The sequence below is a fragment of the Apteryx rowi genome, unplaced genomic scaffold (assembly GCF_003343035.1).
Source record: "Apteryx rowi isolate R43461 unplaced genomic scaffold, aptRow1 scaffold_89, whole genome shotgun sequence".
NCBI lineage: Eukaryota > Metazoa > Chordata > Aves > Apterygiformes > Apterygidae > Apteryx > Apteryx rowi.
Window position 1 is genome coordinate 56,357 of NW_020451193.1, and position 21,117 is coordinate 77,473.

A 21,117-nucleotide genomic window follows, 5' to 3' on the forward strand; every position below is an offset into this window, starting at 1 on the left:
GCGAGATGGAAAATCAGATTATTAGATTTGGACACCTTCCCCTCCCCCCCTTTCCAGTTACATAACCACTGTGGGCTTTTTGTTTCTTTAGCTAAAGAGTTAGGGGGTGTTGGGTTTTGTTTGTTTGTTTGCTTCTAAATTACTTCACTGTCTGCATTGCAGGACTCCATCACAGAGCTTTAATCCAACATAATCTTTTGACTGTCTCTCRAGACTTAACAGCCACATGTCAGAGAAGAACCCCAGAACCTGGCCTAAATTAATACAAACTTTTGAGGATTTCTCTGCCTTCCTTTCATTGTACAGAAGTTTCTTCAAAGGCAGAGATGAATTTACTTTAAGTCACCCCTTGCTGATGCAGCATGATCTACATTAACTATATGTGTTTTAGACCTGGCTTGCAGTATTCCAGGCAAGGGCACTCATAAAAAGTTTGCTAGACTACTTGACAGGCTGCATAGCTTTTTATGCACTTGATCTGATATTTAATAAATATTTTGTAATTAACCCCCTTTCTCTGCATTACTCTTTTTCACTGTCCCAACGTTACTTCTGCCTGCAGGGTATGTGATTGACAGCCTTCAAGTGGCCAGCTAGATTTTCTCAAACTTCCCTGCAGCCCACCCGTTTGATACTTAGACTATAAATATGATTTATATAAATATTTTAATTGCAAAGTAAGCCCTTTCAATTCACTAAAAGGCTTTATTGCACTCTTAGTTTTCCCCTCCYTTCTCTTTCTTTACAATCAAATGACATACTGTTCTTTAGCTCTCACTACTGTATATAGAAAAAAACCCTATCACCTCAGCATTCTGAGATGAAAATGTTTTGTGCTGCACTTTTTATATCCTCTGGGAGTGTGCATGACTTCCATGACTGTAACATCTCACCCACTCTCAGACATTAATGAGGTTTCCTTCACAGCAATGCTGTGAAGCAGGGAATGCATCTACCACCCTCCTCCCCACCATTCACTAGCAGTAGCAACCATTCCATCCTGAAACTAAACTCTTCCTTGGAAACACTGAAGGTCCTCTTTAAAAATAGTTGTTGGCCCACTTGCAAGGTCTTTGACAAAACTGTTAGCAGAAAAGACAGTTTAGTGGTAGGAATGTGGACATTCCTCTGATAAGGGCCAGGAGACAAATACACAGCAAAGAGGTTACAGCTAATGCTGAATACCAGAAAGAATCCCCAATATTCATGTTTTTTCCATCATCTGTAGGAGCAAAAGCCCTGGCTTCTTCATGAATGACTAGCCCTGCAGAGGTAAGGCAACATAAAATGATGCCTGTGAACAGCAGGTACCTAACAAATTGGCCATATACGATGGGTGGAAATAAAAACATTACAAACTCAGAGCATGTGGTTCACTACAGCCTTGATGCCATTTCAAGCAAAGCATTAATAAAAATGCTGGCTACAGTTGACCGCATTGCTATGTTTCTTTGTATACATTTGTCTCGGCGAGAAGGAAGACTGTGCTCTGAGAAGCAGTTAGTGATATAAAGCAGACAGTGGGGCATCATGTTCACATCATCATCACAGATATGTGCAGCAGCAGTTAAACGTGTACATTACATTGTACAGTATTCACCCTGCAGAGCCCAGCTCACAGTTATCTATTGCCTAACAGCAGCATGCAGAGCTGCATACAATGCTTCAGAAAGAGAAGACTCTGCACTTAGTACCAGTTTAGAATATGGCTTATTCCCAACCTCTAAAAGCCAGACTTGCAACATCACACAATCATAATAATTATCAAGTAGCCATGCTGCATAATTGCCTGAGAAAATGGAAGTTACACGCTTTCCTCATAGCCAAAAGCCTTAAGAGGAGAATGGAACATGAAAAAATACTTATCTCTTGGCCAAAGCTTTAAAAAACTCCTGGTGCAGTATTTAAAAGAAATGTCTTAGTGGAGCTCTCCAACCCACTGGAACTCTGCAAGCTCTAATCCCGCAAGGCATGGGGATCATCAGCAATCCATGCATGCCTGGAAAGTCAATGATAGTGGAAATGTGCTGTCACTTACCCAGCATCTGTAGCTCTTGCTGAGAGAATCAAAAGTGAATATAGAAAGTAAAACTCCCCCAAACTGAAATGGCATCACCAAACTTTTGGTTTCAGCCCTGTTTCCTTAGTCTTTTAGCTACTGAGCTCCCTCCATCCTATGCATCACCTCCCTTATTATACAGATTAAAATTATCCTGTAGAAAGAATTCAGAAAACAGGAGGCAGCACGAAAAAATTACAGAACATTACTATTGTTGAAAGCCCTTGGCAACATCTCCTTGTGATCAGGATCTACTCATGCTTTTACTACTCATTTTTCTTTACTCAAGATGTCCCTCAACTTTTGAGGCCTTTCTCCCTATCTCATTCCCAGCTGGTCTGATATCATTAGGCTAGTGTGCTGGTGTCAAAAAGTGCCATCCAATCCCTTGCACACACAACCCTGCTCCATCCTCTATCTCCAGACTAACTCCATTTGAATGCTGGTCAGTCATACAAGCCTCCACGCTCCAAACCTATCTTTTCAAAAGGTTAACCCCACTACTCCTGCTAATGATGATACAAAGTTAAGCAGCAAACAGTTTTTATGGAAATTAACACAAATACCATCACACCCGTTGCAATTAGAAGAGCCTACGGGCATTTTATATAACAGCCTACCCAACTGGTGTCCTACTAAGAACGGATGAGATCTACTGAGCTGATCACCATTCCAACAACTTGCTGGTTCCAGAGGAAGTGGGGGTTATTTCACAGATGTGGATTGTTTGCTTTGAGCCATATTATGCCCAAATAATAAAACAAAAATAATAACTTTCAAGTTACCTGCTTGCTCTTCATTGTCACAAAAACATACTCAGGATTCCACCACCAGAAACAGTAACAAAACAATTACCATATTTTGAAACATTTCAAATGCATCCAAACTTGGCTGACTGGAACTTAGAAATTCCTGTTATTGGCTTCATTATGGTGAAACAGGGTTGACACCATCACTTTTAAATCATTAGTCATTATGTATTTATAACAACTACAACCCTTATAATCAATCCTTCTCTATTCCACTATAGCTTCCCATCTCATATGCAGCACTGTATCCCTCAAAAAAAAATTGTCACGTGAACAACTTAAGTTTGTGATATTGCTCTCTAATCACATTATTGAGCCCTTAAACAAAATAAAAATAGAATTAAAAACCCCACAAATAATCTGAATGTTCATAACATACTTGCTCATTGTAAATTAATACTTTAAACAAGATTTTACACTGCAGACCATTATTTATTCTAACAGGATTCTATTTCTAAACAAACGCTGCAGAAGTGGAGACATAGTGCTTATTAATGACTATAGTCTTGGTTTACTTTTATATTTATGCTTTGTATTAAAGGAATGGCCATTAAATACGTATTTATTTTCCTTGTTTTGGTTCTAAATAAAGTGCTCTCATCCAAATATTAGCCATTGCATCAGCTGCATTCTCACACGGAACTGAGCAATTAAATGCAATTTTAAGATGTTATTTATAAAAAGCCTCTTTATAAATAAGGTCTATGAAACTTCAGTTGATTTTAAACTACACCATTAAGGTAATATCATACCATCGCATCAAATATATCAGGAAAAAAAACCCCTCGATTTTCTCTTCCAAAATACCTTGAGATGTTAAAAAAAAAGTTACCACTCAAGTTACATAGAAACCATTAATTTTGAGTAATTTTAATAGAGAAACTGCTGTATTTGACACATCACTTTCCTGTGCAGAAAATATGGAGAAACTGAAACAAATTGTTAAATACACTATTTGAATGACAGATCCATCAAGAAAACCTGAAAAGTAATAACAGTACCTACAGGAAGGGAGCATTAAGTTTACTGGGAGCAAAATATAGTGAGATAACCAAAAATACTTAGACCTACAGTTGTTTATTTCACAGACAGTATTCTAAAATGGTCAGACACCACACCATCTTCTAGTAAATATGATACTGAATTTATCCAAATTAAATCCTTAAGAGTAAGAAGTTAACTAAATTATGCACGGTTGATTTTGTTTCGATCCAATTCCCTTCTCTTAATAAATCTCACTTAACTTAAAACCATGAGGTTAGTAATAGTTTAAGAACTTCACTTTAACCATTTTTAATTAGATGAAAAATCTTTATCTTCAAAAGCACTGCCCAAGGGTATCACATTATTCAAGATTCTCAATTCAAAGGGAAAGAAGATTTAAAAACAACACACAAGAGATGTGTGCCAGTCCTACCTGGGAGCAAAGCTGTTATTAATATAATGGTGACTTATGCACATACTAATGTACTGTTGTGTGAGGACTGTTATCAGAAAGTAAGAAAAAACAGAACAGCATCTCACTCCCATATAATAGTTCAAGAGCAGTTCCGTTCATAGCTACAGGGTACTAAACAGTGTGGTTTATAAGAAAAACAATACAGACATTGTAAATATGTTGCAAGATTGAGGGGTTTTACTACCATTTATCACGAAATGTAACATAAATGGGAATACAAGCCAAAACAAGTTTATATTAGATTTTAAAAAGATGATTTTTATTAAGCACAAACAGCTTTTAATACATTATCAATACAAATAGGAAAACATCTGTTTAATGAATTTGATATATCAAAGATTTGATGGATAGGTTGCATACTGGCACAATAAAAATGATCATTTTTAAAAGTATTTCAAATTAAAATTATAGGGTCACCACTGTCTACACTGCAGGTACTTTGCCTGCAGTCTAAAATTACTACATCACCTGGGGACAGGGGAAGCAAAGAACTATGATTTCATGAGGTGGAATTTCTAATGCTTTCATTAGCACCATTCAAAGCTTGCATCAGCTGTTTAACTAAGAAGCAGCTGACAGGTCAGGTAAAGCTTTACAGCAAATTTCAGTGCAAAGTTTACAGCTCCTTTTCATAAGATATTTGGAATCTGTGGTTTCATAGCATGTTGAATAATTATGGCTTGATAGATATACAGTGTTAAGATGCTGAGAACATTTACTTTGAAAAAATGAGACTTATAATGGCTGTGAAATGTATTTTAATATATTATGCCAAATTCTGTAATATGCAAACAGCATGCTGGATTACAAACTGAAGTCCTATTATGAATTGATAGACAAGGGTCAGTCTATTAGCTCTCCGGGGTAGTGGCTTCTGGTTGTCTCAGCTGCTGCTTTTTCAGGCTAACTAGCTTCATCTTTTCTCTAATGTGTTCTGCTGCAGAAGCCATATCACTTGGGCTCCCAAAGTACTGCTCAGAACTAAAAAAAAACAAAACAAAAAAGTTAGTGAAAAGTAAGACAGTGCATGAATATACATGTGAATGACAAACTCTAGAAAACACGAAGCAGCTTAGAAAAACAGGCATTTTTCCTCTTGAGGTTTAAAAGCCACCTTTAAAAAGCTTTGGAAATGCAACAGTGATGAAGTTTGTCAAATCTTGATGAAATTATTATGAATAACTGATCCTCTTACACCCAGAAATTTCTCTGAACAGCTGGGTACTGTGCTAAAAGCTTGCCTGAAGACTTCCCGATACTATTTGTACCTCTGTTTTCTGGCTGCCTCCAAGCCAATCTGGCAGTTTCAAGTACTGTGACAATGAAGGAAATCTGTCTATACATGAATTCTGACTGAGGTTGTACAATTGCTCCATTATTGAAGGACTCTCTGTATGTGAAGCCAGCCACATGCCATCAAGTTATGTCATCTTTCTCCCAAACCAAAGACAAATATGTCTGTTAAAGTTGATTTGGTCCATTCAAATATAACAAAACAGTTGAAGCGTTAGGGAAAGCATGAACCAAGTTGTCAGCAAAAGGAGGATCTGAACAGAATAAACGTTTCAAAAGAAGAACAGTATCAAACCTTGTTACAACACACAGAGGTTAACAGACTTGGGAAGTGGTAGTAGGACAAAAAACTTGAGATGGAGCCAGGGGATGGGGATACCTGAACAGAAAAGTAGTATTTTGTGCAGGAGGAGACTAGTTGGACTTGGGGACCTCCAGAAAGAAAACAGAAAGCATAAGTGTGTATGTGATCACAAATAAGGTCAGACATTTTTTCTGATGCAGATCAGAAGACACAAGCAGGACAGGGAGGGAACCTGGACTTCCCAGAAGATACTGACCAAAGCCCAAGAGCGGTGAAGAGGCTGATGAAGACTAAAGAAGTATGCTTGTTGGCATTTTATGACATTTTGATGTTTCCCTATATTTCTTAAACTACTTCTACTAATGAGCAAACCCTTTGCAAATTGTTTGTTATATATTTCAAAAACTGGAATGCCCAGGGAGGATTAGCAGGGGATCTTGGGAGTTAGGACAGCTAAAATTCTACTTCTAAGGAGGAAGGGACAGGCAGAATTCAGCTGAAGAAATTCCAGACAGGCCAAAAATAACATTCAGGATTCAGTCAGGCAGCCTAAAACACAGGCACATATACCTAGAGCTATTGTGTTTTGTGCTTGTATTGAGCATTGCGTTAGGACTCAAAACTCAGCAGCGCAGCAAGTGTGTTCTTTTATGGGGAACTTTCCTAGGCTCTAACAGGTGCCAAAGCAAGTTCTGCAAAACATTAACATTTAGTTTTACTTTAATAGTCTATTAAAGTAAATAATCTTAAGAATAAATAGCAGTTACTATTTTTACTGTGTCACTATATATGCAAAACCTACTATAAAAAGTTTTGTATTTAAACAAACATAACACACTTGTTAATTCTTTTCTCATAGCCTAAAACTCTCCAGCTACTCTCAAACACACTACTGAAAGGGCAGTTTTTGTTTAAATGCTACCTCTCTGATTAACAAAGTCACTAAGTAACAGCATTTTGAGTTCACCATCTAAAAACACTAYTGATGGCATCCTTGAGGTCTCTTTTACCATCCTTACCCATAAAGGTGTACCACTTACAGGGAAAAAGTACAGGCTAGGTCCTCCAAGTCATACGGCTGGACAATATGAACTACATGTAGTGCACTGTATATACCAATTAAGTTCCATGTGATGTATTCAATCTCCCTGCTGATGCTCTTGATATTAACATATCTTGCCTTCTTGGAAAAATAAGTTACAAACATTTGACCAGAGGGAGAAAAATCTGTTGAGGCAGCAGTAAAACACTCAGTACACTGACGATGCTACTAGAAAACAGCAAAGCTGAGCATTGCTAAAATGGTCTTCTACATCCATAATTTCTTTTTATCACATGAGGAGTTGGTTGCTACATATCAGATTATAATTTAAAAATATATTCAGAAAAGAGTACAGTTTCTTGTTATACTATCCCATTAAAAATGAAACATGACAAAATTACTGCCTATCTTTAAAAAGAAAGATGTTTTATTTAAAAATAGTGTTCTTAATAGGTTTACTTCTTACTAATAGGACTGTAAGAGAAGAGCAACTTTATGGGGCATTACAGATGGGCCCCATTCATCAAAAAAATACCATTTTAACATAGAAAAGGTTTTCTGTTCCCCGGCATGGCATATACGGTCTCATTAAAAARATACACTAATCGGCAGTTATGCAAACACAGGGTTAAAACTGTTTTTCAAGAGTAGAAGACTTCTTCAATGAAAATATTTATCTAGTGTATTGCAAGGTTCATAAGCAAGACAAAACTATCCAGCACCACATCAGGTATGCACTGACTCAGTCTAAGAGAGCACATGTGTTTCTGGTAAACAGAAAAGCAACTGAGATATAAACAAGCTCACATTAAAATATCACTGTTTAGATTGCATTTGCCAGTGTTCAAAAATATGTGCATGTTTCTATTTCAAAGAACACTGGAAACAGAAAATGCAATTAATTTTTAGGAAATATTCACAGTGTCATTCTAAAAATTCTTTTAAGTTTAGAAATGGAAAGAATAGATAGAAGTAAGCAGCATTCTGAAAAGTGACGAGCAACAGAAATTAACTTTAACGAGCTGAAAGAATAGTCCACAGCATACAAGAAAGTCAGAGCCAAGTATGAGGCTGGTCAGAGGTACAATATCGAAGGTCAAAATAACTGGGATCTTTGCTCAAGACAGCATCACAAAGTTGCAACTTACTGAATAGCTGACTTGATAACTGTTAGTAGAAGTCTTAGGGAAAGACTGTCAAGGGCCACTTGGGAAACACATAAGGCAACAATTGCAATCAGCCTTTCTAATATTTTTAATCCTTTGATTTCTGCTTTTCAATATCCTTAGCAGAAGTGAAGAACCAGACTTTGAAGCAACAGAAGCCAGACAAGTGCCTCTAAACTTTCGGCAGAAGAGCAGTCAATCAGCATACTGAATACATCACTACTACTTCCGTCACTAGTCTATCTTCTTGGGTGACTCTCATTACCAAACAGAACTATGCTGCATAAGGAACATAATATTTTGGAAATAAGATGACAGAAAATTCATTTGCATGACCAGGAATTTTTCAGACATCAAATTCAGATAACTCATAAGGCCTGCTAACTCAAAATAATTTTGTAGAAAGAAATCATTTCAAAGTTTCAACCTCTAATTCAAAGTATTGATTTCAGATCTCAGATGCTGTGGTCTGGTCCTACACACCCATAGCCTAGTTCCAAGGCTTGGTTATAGCCAGTTAAAAGAAATCAACTGTGAGCTCAAGCATCCCACTGGACAAATATATTTTACTGTACACAGAGAACAGTATTATCATGACTGAGATTCCAAACTCAGTTTACTTTTTGTAGTCTGAGACAGTGACCACTTTTAAATTAGTATGAATACCTCATGAGGGGGTACTGTTTTATAAGCTGAATAAATCATTAAAATTTACCCTCAAGGTATAGGCTCAGAACTTAAGATAGGTACATTTTGGAATATATTAATCATACAATAACATGACTCAGACCCGATATAGGTTTTTAGGGAGAAGAGATCGGGATCAGGTCGTTGTTCTGTTATCTTTACATACTTCACTGTTGTAAAGACTGCATAAACCTAATAATTACTGAGACTGAAAAAGATCACAAGCTTGAAAGAGCAGGCACATTGTCTTTGGCAAGTCTGAAATTGGACCTGTCTGCTTTCTATGAAAAGGTGGGAAAAAATCTTAACAAGAATTAGTGCACTACATTTTTTATTTCAGCAATAAGCATTCATAATTCTTATGCACAGAAAACTTATGAAACTTTACCAAAAGCATACTCAGAAGGCATTACAATAACATTTTGCATACCCATCGGGATAAACTACAGGCACCGTTAATCTGTCCAACAGCGATTTCCCAACGGCTTCAATTTCATCAAATTGTTCCATTTCATTAATAGCTTCAGGCTGCTCTGGACATTCTTGCAAAATCTGTAAAACAATAAGGAAACATAGACTGAAGTAGACAAAGGATAGCTTCTAGTTTTTAAAGTGCCATTAAGTGGCAGAGTGAATGCTCTTTCAGCATCTTCAGCACTTTGTTTATATGAGATCAATCTTGAATGATCAAAACAGATACGTAAGTTTCAAGAATGAGATTGGTTCAGCTACTTTGAGAAGATCGTTCAGGGCAGCTGCTATTCTGTGTTGGCACATTTTGTGTTACTGCTAAGTGGGTATAAAGAAGAAAAGAATGAGGTCTTGCTAGGAGGTATTCCAACAATATATATTTAATGTAGGAAAAAGTAGGCTGCATCATTAAACATGCAAGACTAACATGAAACAGAAAAACATGAATAATGAAGGGCCCCTTTCAAGCTATTTTGAAACTAAAAATCATACCCAGCAATGAATTCACACAGTACATTAGGATTAAAAGATCTGAACATAAGTGTTTCTGTGCTGGAGTGGGACCCAATACTAGTGCTTAACTCCATATTTTCTTCCAAAAGCACTGTCTCTATTTTCTTCCTCCTTTTTTCATTTCCCCCCCCTACGAAGCATGGATATTATGATCACAAGTTTCTTCACAGTCTCACTAATTAATATGCAAAAATAGTGCCAGGAGAATTACATTTTTGAACAAGACAGTAGTTTTTTCAAGCATCCACTTACTTGTTTTTATTTATGATTGCCTACAAATATAGCAATTAACTACTGCAACAATGAAAGAATGCTTGTAATATGGACTGAGACAATCAAAACTTTTATTAATCACTGAATTCTAATTTAATATCAGGTAAAGCTATTTTCAGCTCCCTGTGGCAGCACAGATGATATATTTCTGCTTTTATGAACCTCGAGCAACTTCTAACTCCCAGGAATTCAAAGTATCCTCCATTAACACAAACAAGAAAGGAATGAAGACAAGGAGTGTATTAATCAACTTTTTATCCATTCTTTTCTTCAATGACAATTCAAATTTTTACTTTTACTGTGTCCAAGGTTGGCTTTTTTTTTTTTAAGTGATAATGGTGTCAATATTGGAGATAGATGTCCTAAATTGCTGTTCTAACACATATCACTTATAAACAYGGAGAAAGAACATTTCCTGTACCAAAAGGCCAAGTCCCCCATGAACTATATTCAAGGATGCTTTCTGGAATTCAGGTATTTGAAAACTCCCAGCGTTCCTCCTTAGGTAAGCTGTTACTGAACAGCAAGTTTTCCTCACAACATTGTTGCTGACTGCTCCTCCTCTGTGGCTTCTAGCAACATCCAGCTGGGTGCAGGAGCCAGGCCCATAGTTATAGGAGTTGGAAAACCACAGTAAGATAGGGGAGTGCTTGGAAGAAAGCATGTTCAACATCCCCCAGGACTGAATTCCAAGTGCAAAATAAAAGATGTAGCAACTTGGCATGTAAGAAAATGAAATTGCTGAGAGTTTCATACACCTACACAATTAGCAGAAGATTACATTATAAACAGAGTGTATAAGGCAATTTATTGCTTTCAACTCTGCAAAGTTCTTAATATCATTGCTTTGTATTATACCTTGCACAACAACACAAATCAAGAAATTTTCCTTGCTTTTAAGAATTACAGTCTAAACAAACACACAAAAAAATGCTTTATGATCAACATCACACAGAATCTGTCTTGGTATTAAGAGTTAAAAAAAATTCTTCCCAGTTCCAATCCGATGCCACCTGTTCAAGGGTGTTCTCCTTTTTGTTATACAGGCCCTATGCCAACATATTGTATGCAAATAATAATTAAGTACTGAAAAAAGTAATTAATAACATAATTCTTATAATCAGTAAGAATTCTAGATTCTTAAATTCCTATTCTTTCTACTTTTTACTATTTAGAAAGGTAAATAAAAAAATAAAGTCTAAAATATGCACTGGCAACTTTATTTTTCTTACATGATTTTATTAAATTATTGTTTGCTTAAATTTTTATATTTTTCTTCTTAAAAACACAACACTCACCTTTTCGGCACTTGAATGAAATGCAACAGCTGTTTCCAGCCTATGTACTCTTTCTTCAGAAGTTAATGTAAACTGCTTCCACACTCTGTTCAGTCTTGGAAGTGTGTCCCCTGAGGACCTTGAAGTGCATCGCAGGGACTGGCACAGCACAACTGTAGCCTGCAGTAACTGTCTCCCATAATCATAAGTACTCTAAAAGTTGGGTGGGGGGAGGGAGAAGAAAGGAGGTAAAAACTTCTGCATTCAAATTAAGGGTTCATTAGGATCTTAAAATGATGATACCAGACAGGTCTGTCAAACCTCCTCAACTTAGATTCACAAAGCATATTGAACTAATTTGGTCTACTAGAAAAACACTGCTGAAGCGTGAATAAAATTGCATTTACCAAACACAATTGCTCTAATTGGCACTATACTCTTCAAAGAGCCCCCTACTGACTAGCATTCATGCTGGCAAAAGAAGAGATAACAGTAAGCATCTGAAAAAGTACCTGAAGAAGGTCCAACTTATACATATTCTGTTTGCATATTCGAGGTTTGCAAACAGGTGTGCAAACATGCCCCAYGGCTTTAGTGAATTTCAGTATCTTCTTGTAAAACAGGATTTTTTAGTTGGCTGCCACAGTCAAGAGATGTCAGTTCTGTTCTATCCCTAACTCTTCTAGTACCAAGGGCTCCTTGTGTGAGCAGGACAGACACACTAATAGTCAACTCTATCTGGACAACCAAATGAAAGGCAGGCTCTGTTTCATAACATACAGCAGAAGACAGACTGCTGTCAAGTGGCTCACTCATATTTCATTATCTTGGTTGCAATCCTTCAAACATCATTACAAAGACTGTCTGAAATATCTGCCTTTAAAAAAAAAAGTCAGTGTCAAATTTATGTTCTTGGTTTGCATTGCCTATGTGAAGCAGACCAAACTAAAGGTGGTAGAACTGCGGTGTCACTGTTGGTGATGCAACTCCAAAAATCTCATTAAGCTAATCATCAATTCCAGCAATCATGATTTCTTCATTCAAGCATTGAAGCAAACTATGAAGACAACTAGTAACAGCGGTTCAATAATCATATATATATGGCAGCGATCTTATTTAGAAAATTTTCTGAAACTCCAAAAACCTCAAATTTCTAGAAAAAAATCATTTCACCTGTGCAACATCAACAAATTTTCGATGTTTCTCCAGTAAAACTTTAGTTTCTTGAGTATCATCTCCCAAGCGGATATGTGTCTTGAGCAGAGCATCCAACAGTTCACTTAACCACTCTACTGCCTAAAAGAGACAAGTAAATTATACAAATGAAACAGTTTTCATACCAAATTAAGAAATTCACCCAGAGGGGTGAACTAACTACAGTGCTGACATATACTTTTTATTTGGAAAAAATAGTTATTAAACTGGTCAATCATGCACGAAATCACCGAACACACTATTTCCAGTCAATTGCTATATCCTTTCTTATTTTCACTCTACAAATTCACTTAAGTAAAATTACATTTGAAAGTGACAAAAATAATGCTGTCAACCCTCATGAATTTAGTCAGCGGACTACAAAGAACAGAATGAAGTTCTGCAGGCAGTCCCATACCTGAGCAGCGTCTTCTTCACATTTAAATAACTGCACCATCTGAAGCATCTTTAGTCGACGCACGTCTACCATATCCTCACACCTTAAACAGCAGCACAGAAAGATTCACCAACACAAGCATAGCAGACCAAACAGACTCCACATCTGACAGTGACAGTATAACAAACCACATGTTTTCAGTGAGCAACATTAAGGTGCAAATGTTCATGAAAAGGTGATTAAAGTATTCCTGTGCTGCTCAGCTTGGCCAAAATAGACAATATCTTGCATAATATTGAAAAAGAAACATGCAATAAATACAACTGAGTGCTACAAAACACAAAAGTTATGATCTTTAAGACTCAGACGTGTCTATACTATAGATGAGAATACCAGCAAGTTTTGTGGCCGTGTAGCTGCATTGGAGGTTCCTTACCTTGTTGCTCTGGTAAGATTTGCAGGCCACACAGAGGTTTGCATGGCTAAGACAGACTGCTGCTTCTACTAAAGTTTCTAGGTTAAAGATGGCTTAAACCTGGCAGGATTCTGACCTGTACTGTCGCTGATGACAAAGCTTTCTTGGTGAATAAAAATGAAGACTGTTTAAAATCACAGCATATATCTTTCCCTCTTTCTTTTTAGCTAACTACATAAAGTTTGCAACAAGTGGACCATTACAGGTAGGAATCAAAGTCTTACAGGACTCATTTTGATGATTTCTTTTGCTATAATCTGTCAGATTTTCTGAAATTGTACAAAATCCCCTTCTAGAAAAAAACAATTTCACCTGTGCAACATCAACAAATTTTTGACATTTCTAATCTAATTCATAAAAAAACTAATTCTAATTCTTCTGTTGTGAATTAAGATCATTTTGTAATTCCTTTCCTAGGCAGAAAAAAAAAAGTATTGGAAGTTTCCTTCTTTACACAGTGAGAGCTAAACTTTAATACAACCAGCAGAAAGGCCTTTCCACTTAAATTTCAGAGCCTACTAAGTAGGCAGCAAGATTCAGACTCCTGTCCAGTGCAACAAATTGAGTTAATATCAACAACAGTTAGCACTGTAAGTGTATGGTGAAAGCAGTATGCACACATCTTTTCTCAAACTAGTTGGCCAATTCACATAAACACTTCCCAAGAGCAGTCTACTAGAACGCTGAGTTTTGCTAAGGGCCCTGCAGTGTTGGGATGTTTACAGGTAGGTAGCAGTTACTGTAGTTTAAATGCAGGAAAACAGCTTTTTGGATTCCAAAAACATAATTAAGGCAGTAAAATATCCCTAGAAATAGCTACTAACAAAACTCTACGTGTGTGCATATATCTAAATAAATGAAAAACATTCAACAGAATTTGAAAAAAATGAAATGTTGCAAAATTACTATTGAATGTTCTGGACAGACAGTAGTCCTTAGGTGTTTTTCAGTSAGCAAAGATAAAATCTAGCAATGTAGTCAAAATAGAAGTAATAAAAATGTTTTATCCACTTATACCTTAAAACAGTTCTGTTTTCTGCCTATATAAAGGGCTTATAGTCACTGATTCCTTTGGAAAAATTCAGACAGCAGAAACCAATCATGTTCAGTTCCCAACAATATATATTACTTCTATTCCTTCTCCTCCTTTTGATGGAAATAGCCCACTACTAAAACCCCTTCTTAGGTATGTATTTAAATGAGAAACCTCCAATTCTATGGTAAGATGTATTATATGGTTAGCTGATAAGCTTTTTTTAAATCTAGAATAAACTATGCAGATTAGTTTTTACAAACCTAGTGAAATTCTAACATTCCAATTTCTTTTCACCACCTGAAGGATACTACAATGATAGTATTAAGGAAACATACAGATTCTGTTCAGTTCTGAAGATGTGAACTTCACTGGCTTCAGCCAACTATCTTCTGAATATTACACAAAAGATCTAGTTCACAAACTGAATACAAAAGCAAGCAAAAAGTTCCAGTAATCGCTACAACTAGGAGAAGCTACATGCTATTTAGGGCAACCAGATAAGATTAAGGATGCTGACAGTTAAGGCAGATTCAAAATGTGTCACAGTAAGAGATAGTAAGAAAAAGGCAAGCAATTTAGAGTAGTTCTTGTCATTTTAGAAACCCTGTCAAGTGAAATGGATTCATGAGGTTTGAAGAACCTTGCTGGAGAAAACAGACTGACACAGAGAAGGGGTGGGGTAAAGGTGGTGTCCTACAATGTTTTACTTAAGGGGTATGTCATCTAAATGGATGTTGTCTGTATCTGCTTCCTCTCTCACATATGAATGCACAGAACTTCTCCTTCTCAGCCAAGGGACTCAAATTCCCCAGTGTAACAGTAAGAATTATAAGCATGGAACATAACTGTCTTCAGAGAAAAGAGACAGCATTCAAAGATGCATTTAAGCACATACACATAGCAGATGCGTAAGAAAGAACATCCAAGCAGGGTAAGTATATAGCAGTATTTCCACAGTAATGTAAGTTTACTTGCATCTAGTAATTCACAGAGACTTTGAAGCAGAAGTTACAATTGTGTTTAATGACCTTTGATATATTTTTCCTTCCATAAGTTTGTCCAAACACTTTCTGAAACTAATTAAACTTGTCATCAGCAAGCCTGAGGCAAGAAGTTCCACAGCTTAACTACATGCTGTTGAAGCAGTATGAGCTCCAGCTTTCAGTGTTCCTTATGCCAGTTTCATTTGATTCCCTCACCTTTTGTACTGRAAGAGGCAGAGAAGTCTATCCCTATCTTCTTCACAGCTCACTTGATCTTAGAGACCTTATTGCATGTGTCTCTCTCAGACTGAAGAATTCTCTTTATTCATTCATCACCTGAAAGCTGTTTCATACCTTTGATGATCCTTGTCTGAACATTTTATTGACATTTTTGATCCTCTAATTGACTTATTACAATTCTATATCCCTTCTGAGAAGACAGACCAGAATTGTATAACATTTAAAATGCAAGTGCATTACAGATCTATGCAAGGTCACACTGACGTTTTCCTTCATTTTTTATTCCTTTCCTAATACTCCTTAGCTTTTTATTTGCTTCTCACACTACAACTGAGCATTAAAGATACTTTGTTGCAAAAACTTTCTAAGTTTCATCTCTGAGAAGTGACAACTGCCATTTTATTGCCCAGACAGTGACATATGGTCCTTCTGTAACAGTTTGCACTTGATCCTCTAAACATCAGCATCAATGAGGTAAATAGGATTTGGAGCACATACTTGAAACAAGACCTTCTTTAAGTGCTATCATAAAACACATGGTTTCTTAGACTGAGCTATCTCAGAAAACAATTTGTGAGTAGCAGAATTAATTCCTAAAATGAGCAACTTAGTGCTCATTAAACCTTGTTGTTTCCTAACTGCATCTCTGTCTGTTTGGCCATTGCCCCCAAACTTCAAGCACTTTCTATGGAGAGTAATTTATTTTCTCAGAGGTTCCAGCAGTTATGACAAGCAACACCATTTGATTCTTTCACATTGTGGAGGTGAAAAAAAGGCAGTACACCATATCTATCCCAGTACTACTACATCTTTAAGAAAAAGGAGTCAATGAAAGGCTTAGAGGAAGAGGACGGTGACAAAAAGGAAAAAAAAACAAACCAAAAAACACACACTCCACACACAATCCTTTCCTTCTCGCAAATCCAACTTTCCTCAGCATTTTACCCTAGTTCAACTTCATCCCCCACACTATCTTTTTCCAAGACTCACAAAAACCACATTCTGAAAGCTGAATTCTGTCCCTCTATTTTGCTGGTCAGTGGCACAGGGTATGGAGTGAGACCTGACACCAGCTTCTCTTTCTTCCCATCTTTAGGGGTGGAAACACCGTGCTCAGACAAAGGCTAGAGGTTGTGAAAAAGAAGAGCAGAACCAAGTTGGTGCACAATTACTACAAAATTTTAGAGCCATCATCACTGCTATAGTCTTAGTATGCTTTCCATTTCAATCTGCTAACATCTACAAGATGTCTCTTGCATCTGTCTCTCTATAGAAGACACTTCTTCCACATTTACAAGTACAGGAAAGCACTCAAATACTCCATTCAGTACTGAAAAGCAAAAAGAACTTAAATTTAAGAATATGCTGTAACAGATGGGGGGGGGGGGGAAGGCCAGGGAGAAAGAAAAGCTTCAGTTCCATTTAACTATACTACAAATAGTGTAAGTTACAACTGTACTATATCCCTTAACTGAAGATAAAACAAAACTGTCTCTTTAAAAATATATTTTTAAGTGACCTATCAGGAAAATCTTAATGGAAAATCCAAACAAATTAGAACTGTTGTTACTACCTTTGTTTTCTAAGTTGCATATCTTCCATCACTCCTTGGATGTGGTCCACATTTTCTTTGTTTTCAATGGTCACATCTTTTCCATAGGCCCATGATGCCTGATTAGATATCTGATCAAGAAGACTTTGACCTTTCTCACGCAAGCCTTGCAAGCCTAAGTCTAAAACAAAAGAAAAAAATAGTCAGTCTTCGAAAAGTTTGCTTCCCCTCCCCAAGGAGAGAGATGAAATACAAAAGAATCTCTGAGATAAAAGGGTGGAGAGAGGAAAAGGACATTACTATTTTTGTCTCTCTCTGCCCCTTCCCTTTAATTTTTTCTTAARTCTGAGGGAGCATTTGTCAATATTAATGAAGAGCTAAGGATACAGACTTTGCTATTTTATGATCTAGCAGATAAAAAGGAAAGAAGAAAAGAAATAAAAGCTAACAGTCAGTGTTAACTTTTCAGCATAAAAATAGCTACTTAATGTTTTTCATCCACACAGTTGCACAATACTTAAAATATTTATCACCACTATGCAGTTGCAACCTAAATGTTCTTTCACAGCAGAAATTACTATTTTATGATACATATGATATGGCTGACACATTTTTCTATACCAATATGCCAACCCTTAGATCTGCTCTTGCTTCTGTGATCTGGCAGGTCTACTATCTGTTTTCCTGAAGGAATATCCGGTTTACGCAGTATTATATTCCGAGCATGATTACTTCAGCTATATATGTTTTTACTTCCCAACCTTTCTCCTACAGGATACATTTGACAAAATAACAACCTTAAGTATTACTTTTAATAAAATATGCATTCAAAACTACTGCAAAATATTCAATACAAGCATTCTAAAACTGAATAAGATAATCATCTTATTCATCGAGGGGTCACTGCTGGGAAGAAAAAAAAGATTATTTAAGCATTGTATTTCCAAGGATGATTAAAAAAAAAGAAAAAGGTTTGTTCACAAATGCAAAACATGGTAATAGTATGTAACRAATGCTTATATTACCCGTAAAACCTTTAAAAGACATTTCCAGAACATTTCCCCAGATTAAAAGCATAAGCAAATCAGAGATAGTTAGGTGGGGCATTACTTTGCCAAGAACCACAAGAGGCAGACATTACTTTTCCCACTCTTTTTTTTTAGTGAGATGAAAAAAATTTTTTTTCCCTATAATGCATTTATTAGAATGTGTATACCTGAAATGCAGAAATATTTTGCTTACCAACACTTTTCAATTTCTCTTCCAGTAGTTTTAAAGTTTGTTGAATTGAAGCCCCATCTGCTGGTGCTACATCTACACACAGCATTCCTAGTAAGCCATCCAACTGCTGAGACAACTAAAATGAAAAACAGCACATACAATTTGGATTTTTTTTTTTAAACCGCCATCGTTCTTCAATTAGTTCACTCTAATTGCTCTAAGAAATTAAATGGCAAAATCCTGTCCTGGTTTTATCTACTTCTTTATATACAAAGAATACTATCAAGATTGTCCCCCCCCCCACCCCCCACCAAATCACAAGGTTAGTTAAATAATGATATTTAGAAAGAAGTTTTGAGCTTTAGAGGCTTGACTTTACATTCTGTCTAAATGTTTGGGAATCTCTCATTTTCAAGTTTCTCTTTGCATCTACACCAACCAGAATGTCAAGATGAAAGATAAACAGCCCATCTGCTTGTATGATTCCAAGTGCAAACATCCCTAGAGAAAAAAAACCTAACAATCCAAAAGTCTTTAGACAAGTACAAGAACAAACACCAGTATTAAAAAGAAGCTATGAAGAGTATATCATCTTGTGGTACAGTCAATGCATATACCTCTAATAAAAAAGGAGGACAGAAGAAAGCACATTTTTTCTAGTAAACTTTCCTGTTTAAATACTATTGAAATGTAAGAGGTATTGCAATGTCTTTCCCACTTACAAAAGGGAAAATCCAGCCTCAGAGTTTCAGTCATAGTAAATGAAGACTTTCTGTATTTCCCAAGTGACATTAAAATTTTTTTCCAGATAAATCTCTTCCAATATATTGAATACTTTTAATATTAAGACAATAATATATCAACAGGTGAGCCTGGAATAAGTTAAAAAGAAAAGCTTACATCTTGGGCAACACTGTGGAACTCAAGTGCTGCTTGTAACAGGTTCTGCCTGAATTCCAGCTGACTGGCTTGCCGGTAACACACATCGCTCAGCTGCTGCTGCAACGCTTTCAGTTCTACAAGGTCCTCCTCATCCCCTGCATTTAGAAGGGCTGCAATCTGCTGATTAAGCTCAACATAAACAGCAAACCACTCCTAAAAAAACACAAGAAAATTCAGCCTTAAAATATTATCAAACATAATTTTGTTTTTCTTAAAATGGCATGCATCTAACTGCAGGCTAATAGACTAAAAAAGGAACCTATTACAGCTTACACTGTAATTATTAAATCTCACACAAGAGGAAGGAACTTTTCTCATTTCAGAATGACTCAAAACATGCTTAAAACATTTCAGGTAATATACTGGTATATAAGAAAACAGTGCAGAAAGATGGGAAGATCACAAACCATAAACACAGCCTGGCTACCAGCTAACAGAACAAACTCCCATTAAAACTATTCTATTGAACCAAGAGAAGAATTTCATCATTTTAAAAAAGAAAAAAACCTAATATTTACATGTTGATAGTGCTCTACTGTAACAAAGGACAAGACCTTTTGCCAAATCATAAGCATTTACAAAAAGCTATTCATAAGACTGCTCAGTGTTGTTCTCAGTAAGGCAAATGAAACCAGCAGTAAATTTCTTAAATGTTTGGGGAAAAAAAGCACTACTGTCAAAGTGAAGTAACACCTATGTTCTGAATAAAACAAGGCATCCATATATGGAAGCTTATTTTTAAAATGACCCTTGTTTCTTATTTAAGGAAAGCATTATACTACTCATTTCAAAGTATGTAGATTTCACTTTCAAATATCTTCATTACTGAAAACGAACACTGGAGTTTATTAATGTTGTCATGGTGGTGTATTTGCAAAAGAAAATAGTTTGAATATTTAATAGTTCTGAGAGATAATAAAAACTACTTGATACTTCAAGATTAAATTCACACCTTGCATGACTTATAAGCCTGTAAAGCAAAACATGTCTGCTCAACAGCTTTCATTCTGGCCTATGTTCAAGTGACCTTCAAATGCCCTATGCTTTTCTAATGCAAGTGAATAGCACCATCTATTGGCCTTAAATATCTGATTTAATTAGTACTCTTGTCACTCTCCAATTAGGATGTTTGCAATTTTTTTAAATTATGCCTTAAGCTTTTGCATCATATTTATTTACAAAGCATGCAAAATGTAGGGTATAAATATGCATATTCTGATTTTTTTCCTGTTTAGTCAAAACCTTTTCTACTGTCTGCTCACAGAAGAAACTGAATATGAAAAGATGAGGGGAGGGAAAAAAAAAAAGTCATTAAAAAGTTAGATTAGCAATCAGCCAAAAATTTAAGAGCACAATAAATCTCTCATCCACCCCAACCAGAGCACTTAAGGGGCATGTCACATGTATTGTCACACTTGTGCTATAAATCTATAGGTTCAATAAATTCCATTTACCCAACAGCAATAATTAACTCCTGTTATTATCTTTAGACACTGAACATACAAATCAACCTTACTGAGTGTGATAAATCAACTACAATATAAGAGTCAAAAGATAAATCTAGATCAAGAAATTTTTTTATCATTAAAATAAACAATTGCAATAGTTAATTTTGGTCAAAATAGCACTGAAATTAAGAGACTGATAAATCAAATATAAAAGGTATACTTCTGACACTTTTCATATTATCCACAGGATAATAGTTTTCATATTATCCACAGACT

General features: G+C 36.1%; 1 protein-coding gene across 2 annotated transcripts in view; it reads right to left on the reverse strand.

The window, feature by feature from the left end:
* Window positions 1-4,564: 4,564 nt before the first annotated feature.
* The window catches only part of SESTD1 (SEC14 and spectrin domain containing 1), a 61,827-nt gene continuing 45,274 nt past the window's right edge, over window positions 4,565-21,117 (reverse strand). For both annotated transcript variants that reach the window (XM_026091005.1, XM_026091006.1), the window contains 8 exons: window positions 19,352-19,546; window positions 18,473-18,587; window positions 17,252-17,411; window positions 12,966-13,047; window positions 12,527-12,649; window positions 11,375-11,566; window positions 9,250-9,371; window positions 4,565-5,308 (listed from right to left, as the gene is read on the reverse strand). In XM_026091005.1, the coding sequence (XP_025946790.1) occupies window positions 5,179-5,308; window positions 9,250-9,371; window positions 11,375-11,566; window positions 12,527-12,649; window positions 12,966-13,047; window positions 17,252-17,411; window positions 18,473-18,587; window positions 19,352-19,546 (1,119 nt within the window). In that variant the 3' untranslated portion in view covers window positions 4,565-5,178. The remainder of the gene's footprint in view (window positions 5,309-9,249; window positions 9,372-11,374; window positions 11,567-12,526; window positions 12,650-12,965; window positions 13,048-17,251; window positions 17,412-18,472; window positions 18,588-19,351; window positions 19,547-21,117) is intronic.